We start from the raw sequence: 18,680 nt of genomic DNA on the forward strand, positions 1-18,680 counted from the left end.
GGGTCGAACGAGGTGATTTCTGGAATCGGTTGTTGCGTTGCTGTCCATATGGTCCCTGTACCATCCTGATTTTGTTCTTGTAGCATTTTTTTTAACACTGCCATTAAATATTGACACAAAATGACCAGGGAGGGTCTTACATGGCCTCAAATGCAATTTTTAAAAAATATTTTCATTTATATTATGTATTTAGTCACTCAATTTTTTATTTTTTTTATATGGGTAGTGGTTTTGATATGAACGTGCCGTAGATTGAAATGTAATTTAAGACATTTATAGGGTAGCTATAAACTTGCTTGATTTCTTTGCTCTCTTTTTTCTGGACTGTGTTTTACCAATCAACATACCATTGTAAAGTAATAATGTATAATGTTGATAATTTCAATAATAACATTTGTGGCAGGGAAAGGCCCAGAATTCAAATGGCAAAAAAAATAAATATATTGTCTGTTACAAGAAACTTATTAACTCAGGAAAATAGGCAAAATTGTGTAATGAGACTTTGTATTATGAGATGCAATTAGCACAGTTTTTACAGGTGTACATTGAGCCTACAGAGCTTTGATTTTGTTTTTGTGTTGTGTTTTTAACTCGGAACGGCAAATTACAATACACGATCATGTTTGGTTTCTGCTGCGCGTAGCTTCGTTGAGATTATGGACGGTACTGTTGTGTCAACGTGAAGACATCCACATCTTTCCTGAGAGCCACGCGTAGACGAGGTATTTATACATTATTGCGGCGTTCAGGCCACGGCACGCACACAATTTATTCTGAAGGGAAGGGGCTGTTTGAACGGAACAGACTCGTTTGTCCACTTGAAGTTGTGAGTCGGTGAAGCCGGTCTAACCACGCACTCATCTGGTTTGTGCTCGCTTGTAGAAAAGACACAATTTAGACAACAATGCGACCCGTGGCTGATTGTGTTGTATCAAACTGCAATGACGTCAGTCTGCAAGATTCATCAACTGTTGCTGCACTAATGTGTCTTTAAACAAATCGCCACTCCTTGCTGTTCTTTTGTGTCAGTGGAACCAAACAAGCACTTTTTAAAATAAAAACTACAACAAATCATTGGAAATGAAAAGCAACCCATTCAATTTGCATATGTAATAAGTGGTTATTATTGTTAATGGTTATTCATGTTTTAAAAGGAGAAAACTGTGAACAGGGATTTGGTGGGTGGGTGGGCGGGATGGGAAGGTTTAGAGGGAAGAAGTGAAAGGCTGGATTATAAAATGGGATTTGTTCGGCATGATCAAGGGCAACTAAATGTTTGTTTGTTTTTTGATGGAATGGTTAGAATTCCATTCAAGGTGGGGAGTTCTTTCTGAAGGTTCCTCATGTGATGTAAAAAGACAATTTGCCATAATTTTGTTATACAATATTTTAGAGTACCTCTTTGTATTTAAGTGTTTTGAGTGACGGGCTGACATGCTGGAACCCCTTTGTCTTTAGACCCCAGGTTATGTTGGATGCATACCCAAACCCTTTTATTTATTCTCCACTAACTGCAACGCAAGTCTGTAACACATTTTTCTGCAAGTGATCAGGTGTTTTAAATCCTACTGTTATTGGTATGTGCAAGGAAATGTGTCCATAATTCAGCTAAGAAACAGAAAAGTAAAGTTAAACCTGCAACCCCTCCCCAAAATGCAGCTGTGCACTCACAAGAACAAACAATGGCCTTCTTTGTCTTCCATGGCTAAAGCCATTCTATCCCGGCAGCCAGGGTTGATATTTAATTTAGTTGATTTCCTGTGAACCGTACCCCCCCCCCCCCCCCCCCCTTCCTTTTCCCATGTCTGTGAGCTCCACAGCTAAGAGACTTTGATGCTGCTCAGATCACAGGGAACAAAGACTGACCAGCCGCCTCGCTCCAAACAGACACTATGCTTTTAAAAGAGACGAAAAGTAGAGACGGAGAGAAAAAAAGACAATAAGATTGACCTAAATATACCTCATATCAATAAAGCGTAAGAAAGCAGGGACATGCGTTTCATGTATGTAGTGGAAATATTTGTAGTATAGGTTTGACATGTTGTATAATCATTTGACACTGCCTGTGTTTACAATAATAGAACAAGTGACTCGTCAAAATGCAAATGTATGTTTTTGTTTTCTGTAAAAACAGCCACACCAAGCAGTGTTGCATTCTAGATGCCTCAGAACGTTCATGTTTCTCATGTTATATCCCTTATTTTTGTTACTTGCCATAATGTGTTTGATATGATCTCTAGAAGGATATTGTTTACAAAAATGTACAAAAACACTAAAATTGTGTGTCAAGGTTTTTTTTTTTCTCTCCAGTATGCATGTTAAAGATTTTTGTATGGCTTTTTTTCCCCCTGACAGTCACCTCAATACCAAATTTTGTAGCAGAAGCCTCCCCGATTCCTTTGTCTTATTTGTTCTAGACTCCTTGTGATATGATTTCCCAGGCTGTACCTGTTATTGAGATGATGAATGGATTAGAGAAGCCAATAAAACCTTTTGTTACAAAAATAAAAGTGCATGTGTGGGGTTTTTATCTCAATAGCAGAGCTGAAAATCAGATGACCTGATCACTAAATATAATACCAGGTAAGTCACCTTTCTAAATTGTCTCTTTCACTGTTTCTGACAGGGGCAGCAAACAAAAAAAAATCTTGTTTATTTGTAGAATTAATGAGTCAATAAAGTCTCACTTTTGTCCTGTGTTTTAGAGTTAAAATACATATAAAAGTAAAAGTAGGCTACTGGCCATCTAATATATTTTTTATTGCTTTATAACCTGTTTAGTAACCATGATACGTTATTCAATCTAAATTGCCCTTCTACGAACTGAGGAACAGAGAGAATTTGTAGTGGCATTAGAAATGCTCAAGTGAATTGCTTCAAAGGTTGGCAGGTTAAATATTATATACTTTGACATGTAAACTATGTCTTCCTGTTGTACCGTATGACAAATGAAATCTAGATTTGAGCCTCTCTAAAGCTTTCATCCTAACAGCGACAGACTGATGCATTAAAACACTAGGGTGGCAGTAGCTCAGGCTACAGGTGACATCACCTTACAGTGGCACAGACCCTAAAATGATCAAATGAGACCCTGCCACCAGAAGATGGGGTTGTTACACTGACTAACTGCAGTAGCAAAAACTAGTTCCTCAAAATGTTTTTGCATGTCATACAAGCAGCCCACAATGTACTGTAAAGGTAATCTTTATCCGTTATATGGAATAAATATGAATACACGTTGGATTAATTAATATAGGTTCTTCCCTTCTACGTGTGCACCATCCTTTTCAGTTGAATCCAAATATGTGAGTTGCTTACACAAATTAGTCTAAAATGATGACGAAAAAATAAAATAAAATCCTTCCTCTTTGTGTTCAGGAAAATGTAATTAATTCCTGCATTCACCCCTTAATCCTGATGCATTCCAAGATTTAATGGGTTCTTCTCTGCCAGATAATACAATAGAGCTGAATTTGAATCTGCCAAAAAGGAGCATATAAAGAATGGAGAATAGTGAATTAATAAGAATCCAGTAATACACCTGATTCTGAAGTGAGAAACTCTACATAACTACTGAGGAATGCATAAAAACTAAAATCTGCTACACTTGATGTGTTTATTTTCTTGTTAACAGTTTTTTGGGGGGGATACATAAATGGATGAATGAACCATTATGCGGAAGCAGACGTTTTGTTCCTTCTTTTCATACTCTGTTTGGTTTGTTCCTTTTCTTGATAAAGCTTTGGAGACATCATGTCATCTGTTTTATTAGCTGCCTTTTCTTCCTCCACCCCCTCATTAACTTTTTATGTTGACAGAGCAGGGTGGAGTTGAGTTGAGGATGGCCATAACCGTGTGTGACTTTGGACCGACAGTCAACAAAGGGAACGAGAAGCAGTTATTGCTCAGTGATCTACGCTGGTACTCCTAAAAGCAATGTGTTCATAAAACCTACTTGTAAAAAGAATGCTTTAAAATGTTAAGCTTTTATACTCTGTTTTTTTTTTTTTTTTTTTTTTAGATGAGCACATACTAGTGAGCTATTTCAACTACACTGAAAAAAAAAGACATTTGTCACACTGATTTATACGTAACTGCATGATATGTACTCTATGGGTGGCGATGCATGATAACTCAGAGTTTACCTTCCTGTGTCAGTTCTTTTCAACCACGCTTCCTTATTATTCTATTTTTATCTCATATTTTATGATGTCTTTTAACCAAAGGTCATATTATTATATTGTCCCACCCAGTTCTATTTGCCACAAGACTTCCAGGACAGAACTTTAGTCATGGTTTAAATTGGCCTTTGAAATGATGCCTAAGTACTTCTGTTTTATGTGTTTACAGCTATAGAGATAAGTTCAGCCCCCCCCAAAAAAAAAAAAATATGTGCATGACATCACTTACCAGAGATGTTGATCTGATTTTGAACCCTGATAATGATGTCTGTCAGTACACCTCCCCGATATATCACATCCACCTACGTAAATATAGTATAATGTACTGTATGTCATTATGTTTATTGGTCTTCATATGGTATCATTAACTCCTGACGAAGTCTGCAAACAAACAGTTTAGCGCCTTAGACTCTGTTATCCGTTTTCTTGGAAACCAACTAATGTGAGCTCAGGCTCAGGCATTCAAACACTTATGAGTACAAAGGCAATTAATAGAATAAAATAATCATCATCTCCGGGCCAGTTCCTTTGGGGTTTATATTTAATCATTGAGCATGTAAGGCTTGGATTGTGGTATCATTTAATGATATTTTCAGGGCAATTTGATTATTCGCTATGTGGCTGATTAATCTTTTCACACTACAGCCTCCCCTGTTATAGCTTGGATTGGTCAACTCTCAGAATGTTCTCTGGACATAAACTAGCTGCCAATCTATGGGTGATAAACAGACTTTACTGGGTGGGAAATGTGGGTTACTTAGTGACACTCTGCTGCTTTCGGAGGAGTGGCTTATAAAAATTGTCATTGCACGACAACTGAGCCTTCATTATCCAGGTCTTCAGGGCACTAAAGCCTCATACACGAATATTCCTCTTTGATGTTCTTTCTTGGGACGGTTTTTCAGTAAATGACCTTCCGATGGCTCTACAATTAAAGCACCTCTTTGTCCTGTGGCTTGTTGCAGCCTGTCTTGGTAAGTTACCGAAGTGTTTGTTAAAATTAAATTCTAACCATGAAAAAAAACTCATCATTATTAAATTCTGTTAACTAGGATGCTTATAGGTCCAATTAACAGCATAACTTCATAACAACGTTTTATTTTTAAATCTGATGTATTGATTTATTATTAAAAGAAAACTTTTTTGTATGTTAAAACTCAGCCTTTTAGACAGTCAGAATATGAGTGTACATTATATTTTGACTATTAGTTCACCATATATCAGGTAATAAACAAAAGTTCATTCTGCTGGCATATATTTCCATCAAAGCATATTATTTGATCATTAAATACTGACAATCATATACTTTACCTGAATACGTCTTATAACGAATAATTTCCTTTCTCTCATGTAATCAGTCCTTCTCTCAGCCAGACATTAGAAACTGTGGAGCTCATTTCAGTAGAGTTGTTCTCCTTCATGTCTGTTGGTCTTTAACATTTTCAGCTTCAGGAAAAACAGCAGAAACAATTCCAGCGACAACAACAGTTCCGACTGAAGGAACAACAACAGAAACAATTACAGTGACAACAGCAGTTCCGACTGAAGGAACAACAACAGAAACAATTACAGTGACAACAGCAGTTCCGACTGAAGGAACAACAACAGAAACAATTACAGTGACAACAGCAGTTCCGACTGAAGGGACAACAACAGAAACAATTACGGTGACAACAGCAGTTCCGACTGAAGGGACAACAACAGAAACAATTACAGTGACAACAGCAGTTCCGACTGATGGGACAACAACAGAAACAATTACAGTGACAACAGCAGTTCCGACTGATGGGACAACAACAGAAACAATTCCAGCGACAACAACAGTTCCGACTGAAGGAACAACAACAGAAACAATTACAGTGACAACAGCAGTTCCGACTGAAGGAACAACAACAGAAACAATTACAGTGACAACAGCAGTTCCGACTGAAGGGACAACAACAGAAACAATTACAGTGACAACAGCAGTTCCAACTGAAGGGACAACAACAGAAACAATTACAGTGACAACAGCACTTCCGACTGAAGGGACAACAACAGAAACAATTACAGTGACAACAGCAGTTCCGACTGAAGGGACAACAACAGAAACAATTACAGTGACAACAGCAGTTCCGACTGATGGGACAACAACAGAAACAATTACAGTGACAACAGCACTTCCGACTGAAGGGACAACAACAGCAGTTGTTCCAACAACAGCTGGAACAACCAGCGGAAGTTCAAGTGCACCTTCTTCAACACCTTCAGGTAATTCCACTTAAGGTCAACTTTTTTTTTCCTTATTTCAGAGATGCCCACACAATGTTGTAATTACATATTCTGTTGCATAATTTCTTCACTTTGACCTAAAAGATCCTTGCGGAGCAAATCAGTGTAGCCGCGGGAGCACCTGCCAGCCACGTGCTAATCAAACCTTTGTGTGCTTGTGCCTGCCTGGTGATTTCTACAATAACATTAGCAAAAGCTGCGAAAATGGTGAGTACTGATGTTTAAGTGCATGCCACCACTATGTAACTGTTACTTCATGGAACTTTGTGAATATAGTTATAACTGTACTGTCAGGCCAGTCACCCTTGTAAGCGCTTTTAGAGGATCAGTGCTAAAAGCATAATACCTACAGTATATAGAATATAATTAAGAATTTAAATAAATGTTTGAAATGGCCTGTTATCACATCATATTTTTCTGTTTTAGCCAAAGTATTTCCTGGACAGCTAACCCTGCCTAAATCAAAACATTCTGACAAAATATACGACAAAACATCAATAGAATTTTTGGAGGTTTCAAAACTTATTGAAGATGTGGTAAGAACTCATGTTTCTCTTGTTATTAGTGTGTCTTGATTTTCATTTCATTTCATACTGCTTGTATATTTACACCGTAGCGTTTGATGCCTCATCGCCTTCATTGACTGTGATATTTAATGCTGATTTTCACCTTTTACTTTTTCAACAAATCTTTGACTCCACATCGAGCTGTGGTTTCCTACTGCAAACATAGAGTTTACAATCCTGCTCTGTAATGCACAAATTAGAAAAGAAAAAATATTTGTGCTTATTTCGTTCACTGGAAACAACGATAGCAGATATGTGTAATTGTAAAACTACCTAGTGCTGTACCTATTTTTCAAACATTCCTGTATTAAGTTTTAGCCAAGGAGTATCCCAGTAAAATAAATGCATTTTCTTTCCAAAACAGCTATTGGCTATTTTTTCCAACCCTGATTACCTTGACTCTACATTGTTGGAACTCAGGTGAGTCTCTGGGTGACAATGTGCTTAACATTCTTATGTCTCTGTCTTAAATTATACTTCCTCCACATATCCGATTTACAATAAAAAAAATATTATTTGAGCTATTTTTTTTCTTATACAGGCCCATGAAGAGCAAAGATCGGTCAAGCTCAGAAAATTGGATCAGTGCAACTGTAGAGATCGTATTCAAAGCATCCGCTTCCATCAAAACAGTGGATGTTGAGGCGAAAATTGAGGAATATATTCGCTTAAATTGTTCTGAGTGTATTCTGTCAAATGGCAGTTTTTCAAGTAAGAATATTTCTGTATATTTTGTGCCGCTGCGTTCATTGCTTAACCATGTTTTTTCCCCTCATTCAAGATGTAAGCCTGTGCAACATGGAGGCCTGTGATGAGAAAACTATGCAATGCAACTCAGAAGATGGATCTTTTAACTGCACCTGTTTGGACACCTATGCTAAAACGAACTTCAGCAGCAGAATATGCACGTGTAAGAGTGTTTAACCTGTATGTGTGTGTGTGTGTGTGCGTGTGTGTGCCTGTGTCAATCCGCACGTCAAATTAATAACCTCAAACCTTTCTCCTTTTCTAGCTTGTCCCAGTGGCCAACGAGCTGTGGATTTTGAATGTGTTGGGTAAGTGCTTAAATTTCATCACATATATTCAGAAAAATATCTATCAATCAATGTATTAATTAAAAACTAAACAACATTTCATGTGAATCATCACGGGGAGGGAAAAGCTGTGGGTATTGACGATAAATGTGTGTCGGTAAACATGTTGGATATTAACAAAAATTGGAAGTTGAACATCGTCTTGTCTTTCAGTTGTCCGTACGGTTATTCTGGTTTCAACTGCATGGAATGTGAGTATAGATCATGTGTTTGACAGTGACGGCGACAAAAATAAAACTATAAAATGCATAATGGTCATAGTTTTTCTAAAGAGTATACGAGCTCTTAAGATTAAGATACTGTATAATGCTTTTCATCAGGCAAGTATAAATTACAATATTCTTCATCTTCAATCCAATTTCTGCTCATATACAACATCCTAATATAATTTTGATATACATTATGTTCTGGCAAAAATATAATCCTAATGACAGTAAAAGTTTAAAGACAACGTGTAAGACTAAAGTGTTTGTTAAGTGTGCCGTTCAACCTAATTACTTATTCAGGCCTATTGATTTAATAAATAACATTAAGCTATGGACTGCAGTGGATTTTTATGCTTGCCGTAATTCAGGAAGTAGGTCGGCTTAAATATTTCTAAGGCAATTTTAACTGTGTTATTGTCTTTGTTAGCCTGGAAGCTGGCGGTTCTAGTCGTTGGCACCATCTTTGGGATACTGGTGCTCCTCATAATCATTATTTTGCCTATAGTGGTGTGCAGGTGAGTTTCTCGTCTGTTCCCCAATACACTTACAATTTAATATTGCCTGTGCCAAGTATTTGCAATGTTTCCCTGCTTGTTAGTGTCACACATTCATCTTTATGCCCGGTATATTTAACCTAAATCCTTTTTAAAAATACATGTAGACGATATAACAGTATCGACAGTCACATGAGGTACCTTCTTTTCAGGATTTCAAAGAAGAGCAAAAATGCAGATGAAGTTCCATTGGTTAGTAACCGTGTCTCCAATGGCCACGCAGCCTTGGCTGACGCCTTGAACAAGACTGGCGTGCCTCGAATCCCACGAGCTGCAACCACCATCAGCTGGGACAATAAGAACAATCTGGAGATGACTCAGAGCAATGACCAACAAAACTACCTTCCTGTAAGAAACCATCTGTGTTTGATGTGCAGTGAGATTAAGTTTAAGAAGCATCAGTAGATTCGGGATGAAAATGAAATGAAAATTACACTTTTTTGGCCATTATGACACAAGGAAACGTCTTTTCATTCTAGCGAATATACGAAGACGAAGATGACATGACACCATATGCTCGATCCAAGAGCGGCCTCCCTAGTCAACGATCGATCAACCCATATGCCCAGGATCCATCCGAGATGAACTCTGCGTCAAGTAACGGCCAAAGCAACCCTTACTACACGCACGACAATGGAGGACGATTCTAATAACAGGAATCCACAAAGGACACTACCAGAACCAGAATTTACTGGAGACACCTCAATTACCATTAATAATGCTTACATCTGCACACCATTAATATGATATGATAATCAAAGGCATGAAAAAAGTACTAATTATTTGCTATTTACTGTTCTAGAAAGTAACCCTTAATGCTCACACTTTAAATTCATCTCTGACCAATAATAAGCTGTCATGAAACATATCTGTTTTGCTTTGACTAATCCTTGTGAAAGGTTTATTTATGAGACATCCTGTAAATCTTTTGAAATTTGGTTTTTCATACAATCTCTGATGTTCTGCAGCATCAAATCAAACTGGATCCACTTGTAATATGTAATATACAGTTCTCGGATCTGAAAACAATTTTGATTTTACGTTTCTTTATTTTTTTGTTCATGGGAAAAATCAAAAAAAATTGAACATTTATATAATCAGTGTCATGTCAATAGGCTAGTGTGTAATTTGAGTGAAAATAGGAATTTTCCCACGAGGAATAATTAACACTGGTAATCCTTCTACTTTTAATGAGGATGAAGTCCAGATATGAGGATGTTATGTTTCCATGCCAGTTAATGTCTTGATTATATGTAAAATGATTTTAGTTTATAAAGAATTACACTTATTTGTGAATGAGGTGACAATCTTTTATTATATTGAGTTACTGCATTCAATGAGTACCGATAATTGGTGTTTAAAAAAATCTACATTTATGACCACTTTCACATTTTATTGAAAATAAGATGGTACTTGAAGCTGAATTTAAAAAATAATGCTTAAATAAATGAAATACTATACCACTTATTGTATTGTATTTTCCTCTAACACACACAATATCATATAATTCATTCATTCATCTTCCAAACCGCTTCGTCCGTTATCGGGTCACGGGTCATGCTGGAGCCTATCCCAGCAGTCAATGGGTGAGAAGCGGGATACACCGCGGACGCGTCAACAGTGCATGTTTTTGGAGGTGGGAGGAAACCGGAGAACCCGGATAAAACGCACATGGACACACACAAAGTCCACACAGATGGGATTCGAACCCAGTACTTGCTGTGAGGCAACAGCTTATTATCTATTACAACTTATTGGTGATTTGACCACCACAAGCAAAGTACAATCAAGTTCCATTATATTCCACAGAAGGCAGATATTTCAATCACCAATTTCTCCAAAATTCAGCAATCGATACCAAAACCATCTTGAAATAAAGACTTGCACCATTACAGTTGACTTTAGTCTCAGCTCTTTCCCTCTGCTGTGAGAGAATTCAGTAAAGACCATGTCGTAATATTTCACCAATAGTATTTTCTTTTCAATTAAATGTTGAATTTTAATTCTGAACTTTAAGTGTGAATTTATGCAGCCAGAAGATGGAGCTGTGATACTGGCAATATAAAAGCAGTTCCCGGATATTTTTCGTACAACTGGTCGTACAACTGGCTTCATCAGTGAGCGCTGGGGTGACAAAGGTGAACATGCTGGCAAAATTTGTTTGTTTTGTCACTGACTTCACGCTCTTGATCTTAATGGCTGTGTAAAAAATGTGCCTCAAATGCAGAAAGGTTGTTATTGTGGTGCACTGTTCCATGGTATTTTGCATTTGTATGAAATTATGTACTTTTCTTCATAAAACACACATTGTAGACACATTAAACTCAGGTTTGTTTGTCTCCTATATTGTAATTGTAATATATATTTATATATTTAATCCTTTGTCACATTTACAATGAAATAATCCATTTTGAATAATGAGTTGTTGTTTACTACATCTGATTCTAATTGCATATTTTTGAAGGCAATTCACATTTGGTCAAATTTATATGATCCAGCTACTGAACGCTTTCGTTTATCCTTTTTCGCCTCTTATCGTGATACAAAGTGGATTTTGGAATCAAGATTCAAGTGACAGACAAGGCTTACTTTGAACTTGTCGGCATAGATAAGACACTGTTGCCTTATCTATGCTAACACGTCTCAAGGCAGTATAATCTGTAAATGAATATAATCAGCGTTTCAGACAAAACATTATCCTTGTGAAAGTCATCTTATGCTGTATAAAGTAAAGGTTATTCATTAATATTTAAAAACTTAAATTGTGGATTTTAATTATGCCTTTCCATGATTTTAATTCAAGAGATTGACACACAACTTGAAACCTCTCGGTTCAGCTCCTTCTTCACCACGACGCACCAACACAACTGCACCGATCCGTGTGTAGTGATTGAATTTCAAGCCAAAAAGATGATTACACTGAAGTGGTGATAAAGTTCGGTTGTGCAATTTAAGCTGCCCAAACAGGATCTCCGTCACATGGCAATAATGTAATTCTAGGGGTGGTCATGGGACGATACCTCATCTAAACTGTGAAATAATTTTAACATTTCAAATATAAACATCAATGAATGGAATGTTTAAAACACAGAGTATTATTATCTAATTCTTATTTGCTTGCAGCAGGATTGTATGATCTATCATGCTTCATATGTCATAATGTCATTTGACCCACCCTTTGTTATACGTCGCCTAGATACGCAAAACAATCATATAAGTGGGTTGAGTCACTCTCTGTAACAGTCATTTTAGATTTTTGTTAGCGGTTTAATTTGCTTCAATAGACACTTCTGTGTATACATTACCATTTTTAATTAGACCAGTGAAGAATTAATGTTATAAAAGTTCTTATGGTTTTATGATAACTGGTTGAACTTCTATCAATTAATTTATTCACTTGTGTAATGCTTGACCTTTCTGTTCATTACATCATGCAATGTTCAAAAGGGTGTAGGAAGAAGCCAGGCTTATTTAAATCCTACCCCTCTTTTACAGCATTTATAAATATTAGCACTCAGCCTAATTTAACAAAAATAAATAAAACAATGATTACATCATGATTCCTAAAGACAAGAAATTAACCAATCATTTCACAAAGATACAAGTCTAAGATATGTTGTTTGTATATGCTTTTTTTAATTCATTTATATGCACACACCTTTTAAGCTTCACTTCTAGCCCATTCCATAAATTTACTCCGCTTGTCAAAACTCATTTGTTGAATTGTTGTTCTTATTTTTATTTTCTGTGAGCTAAATAACAAAGAAAACAAGAAAAATGCACTTCATTATACTGTCAATAGTGTGCCGTACTTGCATAATTTTAAGAGCAGTTTGATGATTCAGTTTTTGTCAAAATTATTTTACACACCACTTCCCAAAGATTGGCAAAACACTGGAAAACAAGCTGATCCAGTTCTTTTATCATAGATCTCGTAGTGAATTTTTTTTAATGTTTTTTCATGTTTATAGTCATGATAGCTATTCCTGTCTTAGCCTGGACAGACCTGCTCTTAGCTCTGAGATTTAGAAAAAAGAAAAAGATCTAGACAATTGATAATTGACGTGAATGATTTGACTTGACTTTCCATATTGGGAATGTACTTTAACACAATGTACCACCCTGTGACTCGTGGCTAATGATTAAAACAACTTATGACCTCTGAGGAAACATCATCCAAAGTTTCAGGGCAATAAAGACTTGTAGCTGGGATCTTTGACTGGCATTCGTTCTTGCGCTGACTTGCGCTCCTTTGGTTCTTTTCCAATGGCTCAAAAATTCAAACTCTTCTTTGTGCTGTGGTTGGTCGCAGTCAGCTTTGGTAAGTTCATATTAAATTTCAAACAAAATGATCATTTGTTAGTTTTTAAGCTATTTATTTATTTTTTCACATATTTTACATTGCTCGTATCTTCAATCTGAAATCACTGGATTTTGTTTTAAAAATGTTGCCACCCAAATCAAATCTATTATTAATACAGCTAATGTGTAAATAGTATATAAGTAAATGGTATTAAAAAGTATTAGCTATAACAGTAATTATTTTCAGCAATTGTCTTGCGATTCATGTTTTAATCAACTGATACCTTTAGTGGTGGGATATGAGACACTCCCGAAGTAAACCTAAACATTTGTTTTGAATATTAACAGAATTGTGTGTCCATTTCACAGCAGCAGCCTTTTGTTGTTACGGCTATTTAATTACTATTTGAATCTCTGTATGCATCTTTTTCATAATGTTATAACATATGAATTCCAGAGCCGTTTGAAGGGCCCAAAAATAAATGCTTTTAGTGAATTTAAGTGACAGTTAAATTTAGCTCAGAGGTTGATGGCCATCATTATCAACCAGATTGTAACTTTTAGTACGTATTAGTCATTTCCAAAACAAAACAAAAGATCTGAAATTATTGGAATTCCCCTTTTAGATGTAATTTTTATGTGAATGTCTTTAGTATCGTAGTTGAGTAGTAAGGAAAATGCTGCATTAACTCATTTATTTTCATTGAACAACAGGTTCATCTAACTCATCAACAAACGAAAAAATCCCACATCCTTCTACCACGACCACTACGCTGACACCAACAACCGAAAAAACCACACATCCCTCTACCACGACCACTACGCTGACACCAACAACCGAAAAAACCACACATCCCTCTACCACGACCACTACGCTGACACCAACAACCGAAAAAACCACACATCCCTCTACCACGACCACTACGCTGACACCAACAACCGAAAAAACCACACATCCCTCTACCACGACCACTACGCTGACACCAACAACCGAAAAAACCACACATCCCTCTACCACGGCCACTACGCTGACACCAACAACCGAAACAACCACACATCCCTCTACCACGACCACTACGCTGACACCAACAACCGAAAAAACCACACATCCCTCTACCACGACCACTACGCTGACACCAACAACCGAAAAAACCACACATCCCTCTACCACGACCACTACGCTGACACCAACAACCGAAAAAACCACACATCCCTCTACCACGACCACTACGCTGACACCAACAACCGAAACAACCACACATCCCTCTACCACGGACACTACGCTGACAACAACAACCGAAACAACCACACATCCCTCTACCACGACCACTACGCTAACACCAACAACCGAAACAACCACACATCCCTCTACCACGGACACTACGCTGACAACAACAACCGAAACAACCACACATCCCTCTACCACAGCCACTACGCTGACAACAACAACCGAAACAACCACACATCCCTCTACCACGACCACTACGCTGACACCAACAACCGAAACAACCACACATCCCTCTACCACGGACACTACGCTGACGACAACAACCGAAACAACCACACATCCCTCTACCACGGCCACTACGCTGACAACAACAACCAAAACAACCACACATCCCTCTACCACGACCACTACGCTGACACCAACAACCGAAACAACCACACATCCCTCTACCACGGACACTACGCTGACAACAACAACCGAAACAACCACACATCCCTCTACCACGACCACTACGCTGACAACAACAACCGAAACAACCACACATCCCTCTACCACGACCACTACACTGACACCAACAACCGAAACAACCACACATCCCTCTACCACGGACACTACGCTGACAACAACAACCGAAACAACCACACATCCCTCTACCACGACCACTACGCTGACACCAACAACCGAAACAACCACACATCCCTCTACCACGGACACTACGCTGACAACAACAACCGAAACAACCACACATCCCTCTACCACGGCCACTACGCTGACAACAACAACCGAAACAACCACACATCCCTCTACCACGACCACTACGCTGACACCAACAACCGAAACAACCACACATCCCTCTACCACGGACACTACGCTGACAACAACAACCGAAACAACCACACATCCCTCTACCACGACCACTACGCTGACACCAACAACCGAAACAACCACACATCCCTCTACCACGGACACTACGCTGACAACAACAACCGAAACAACCACACATCCCTCTACCACAGCCACTACGCTGACAACAACAACCGAAACAACCACACATCCCTCTACCACGACCACTACGCTGACACCAACAACCGAAACAACCACACATCCCTCTACCACGGACACTACGCTGACGACAACAACCGAAACAACCACACATCCCTCTACCACGACCACTACGCTGACACCAACAACCGAAACAACCACACATCCCTCTACCACGGACACTACGCTGACAACAACAACCGAAACAACCACACATCCCTCTACCACGGACACTACGCTGACAACAACAACCGAAACAACCACACATCCCTCTACCACGGCCACTACACTGACAACATCCACCAAAACAATTGCTACGTCCAGCCCATCTCCAACCCCATCAGGTAACTCCGCCTCCATTCATTGATCTCCTATTTGTCCCGTGTTTCATTTTTTATACACACCGATGGACATGCTTATCGTGTTGTGTATTTTTCTCCCGTTGACGCTGAAGACCCTTGTTTGCAAAACCAGTGTGGCCATGGCAGCACCTGTCAGCCTCGCGCCGATTACACCTTTGTGTGCTTGTGCCTCCCCGGCGAATTCTACAACGACATGAGTAAAAGTTGTGAGAAAGGTGAGAAAACTAGCTATAACACTGGTACTCACAGATTCCTCGCTAATAAAGGCGAGAAGACTAACATTGAAATACATTTTTAAAATGGAGTACATACAACCTTTCTGCTGTTTTTTTGTTTTCCCCCCCCTTTTTTAGCCAAAGTTTTCCCCGGACATCTAAACCTGCCTGAATTATCCTATAATGTTAACATGAGCATCAAGTCATCCAAACAATTTTTAGAGACTTCACAAAAAATTGTTGCTGTGGTAAGCGTGTCATGTCTCTCGTCTTTCTGTGTTGTCTCTTATTCATTTTTGTAAATAAGGGATAAATGTAGAAATGAACACATTGCATTTATATTTGATGTTATATGCAATATTTGTCACCCATCTTCCCCTTGATTAGGTGTGAAAATAGTTAATACTGATCTCCACACTTGCATTATTACTTAGATCTATCAAAGCAAAAAATTATCCTCGCAAAAAACTTTTCTGCATCCCCAGTAAATATTGTTTTCTTTCTGAAACACAGCTATTCGAAGTTTTTAATGAAACACCTGATTACTATGGATCGGAAGTTGTGGAACTGAGGTGAGTCTGTATTGTAGAGTATTAACTACAATATATTCCATTTGCTGACAATATAAGAAACATTTAATGTGATCTTTTTTTCTTTATATAGAGAGAGTACAACAAATGCTCGGTCAAGGTCAAAAAATAATGTCAATGCAACTGTAGAGATCCTATTCGATGCAACCTCTTCCATCAAAACAGCAGAAGTTAAAGCTACGATTGTCTCATTTGTTGAGAATAACTGTACTAATTGTCTGCTGGAAGGCACACATTTTTCTAGTAAGTTTATCTAGCATGACCACATTCCAAATCTTAATGGAATATATGATAAATGTATTGTATGCACAACTGAATATGTTTCTTTCCATCATACATAAAGACACTTCCTTGTGTGCTATGGAGGCTTGTGATAAGAAAACTATGGAGTGCCATCCAGAAGATGGATCTTTTCAATGCGCCTGTTTGGAAGCTTATGCTAAAGCGAACTTCAGCAGCAGAATGTGCATTGGTAGGAGTTTTAATTCAGTGTGCGTGTGTGTGTGTGTGAGTGTGTGTGTGTGTATTATGTAAACTGCAGCAAATCTCAAACTTTTCTCCTTTCTCAGCTTGTCCCAGTGGCCAACAAGCTGTGAATTACAAATGCGAAGAGTAAGTGCTCAAATAGCATCACATCTTCTGAAACAGTTTGCATTACATCTGGGCAGTAATTATGTTTCAACTTCATAGAGCTCACAACAGGGAGGGAAAAGCTGCGTGCATAGTTAGTGTAAACGTGTGCTGTTGGAGAGCTTGGGTATTTATCAAAATGTGTAATCAATTTGTCCTTGTTTTTCAGCTGTTATTTTGGTTATTCTGGTTTCAATTGCAAGGACTGTGAGTATATATATAAATATATGTGTTTTCACACATACCTATTGTATCACTCAATCTGTCAATGCCTTTCACTTGTTTTCATTCAGGATGCACGTCTGCACGTCTACATTTAAATCATATGCTAAATGTATGTTTCTGACCGCTGCTATATATACAGCAGATCGAATTAATGTAATTGTTAAAATACCTGAGTCAAGACGTAAAGGATTTGCTCACACATTTGTGATTCAAGAGATATTTGAAGCGGGGGGGGGTACTAAATTAATGGCATAGAATATTTGATGGTAACGGGGTCAACATTGTGCGCTTGTAACTGAGAGTCTTTTCATTGGGCTTTCTTAGCATGGAAGCTGACTGTTGTAGTCATTGGCTCCATCTTTGGGGGATTTCTGCTCATCGCCATGATTCTTTTGCCTCTAATGGCACGCAGGTGAGTTTCTCATCTATTTATTAACCGATTTCCAACCACTCATCATTACCTCTGTAAAGATTCAGCCTCAGATATCTACGTTTTTGGTTTAGATTAAAAACAAATTGTAAGACAGCCAGGTGTTTTTACCAAACAGGCAAAATTTGAATCAAAACATCTAATCTAACTGTAATAAATTAATAATATAAAGCAAATCAAAAAAGAGTAACAGTCAACAGCAACAATAATTTGTTCTTTTTGTTTTATAGATCCTTAAAGAAGAGGTCCCAGAAGAAGGAAAATGTAGATATTGGGAAGCCTCATGTCACCCACTCTCTTCCTGAGCCAACATTTGTTAACAGCTTGGCCAAAAACCAGGGAGCTGGGATACCTAAGATTCCCAGAGCAACAATGAAAAGCAACTTGGACCGCAATGGCCACCTGGAGATGACGCCGACAAACAGCTGGCAAAACCTGGTCCCTATCGGAAAGAAGCCAGTAAATGTCCCTTTGTGCATTTGACTTATTAGTTTAGGGAACTTAAGTTGAAGAAATACATTTAATTTTTATTTTAATTTATCTTGGTTAGAAGATTAGAAATGGCTTTGCAATTCATTCACAAATAAATTATCTTTCATTTGCAGCAATTGTACGAAGATGAAGACTACGTAGTACCAATTGCTCAGACTCGACCCCAGGACAACATCAATGCTAGGACTCCCCCAAGCAACCCCTATGCCCAGAGTCGACCCCAGATCAAGCCAAGCCAAGGCTGGACCAACCCTCACTATGCGGATGATGATGGAAGACGATATAATTATTAA

The 18,680-nt window shown here is 38.1% G+C and overlaps 1 protein-coding gene across 1 annotated transcript; it reads left to right on the forward strand.

Annotated features, from left to right (window-relative positions):
- Positions 1-14,637: 14,637 nt before the first annotated feature.
- LOC137914288 (mucin-13-like) lies at positions 14,638-18,680 on the forward strand (the record flags this gene model as incomplete). The annotated part of the gene is made up of 9 exons (XM_068757892.1): positions 14,638-14,886; positions 15,918-16,020; positions 16,159-16,268; positions 16,977-17,082; positions 17,180-17,222; positions 17,410-17,447; positions 17,790-17,877; positions 18,126-18,354; positions 18,501-18,680. Coding segments are annotated over 9 exons (1,146 nt in total), but the record flags the coding sequence as incomplete, so codon positions are not given.

Source organism: Brachionichthys hirsutus, unplaced genomic scaffold (assembly GCF_040956055.1).
Source record: "Brachionichthys hirsutus isolate HB-005 unplaced genomic scaffold, CSIRO-AGI_Bhir_v1 contig_862, whole genome shotgun sequence".
In the NCBI taxonomy this organism is placed as follows: domain Eukaryota; kingdom Metazoa; phylum Chordata; class Actinopteri; order Lophiiformes; family Brachionichthyidae; genus Brachionichthys; species Brachionichthys hirsutus.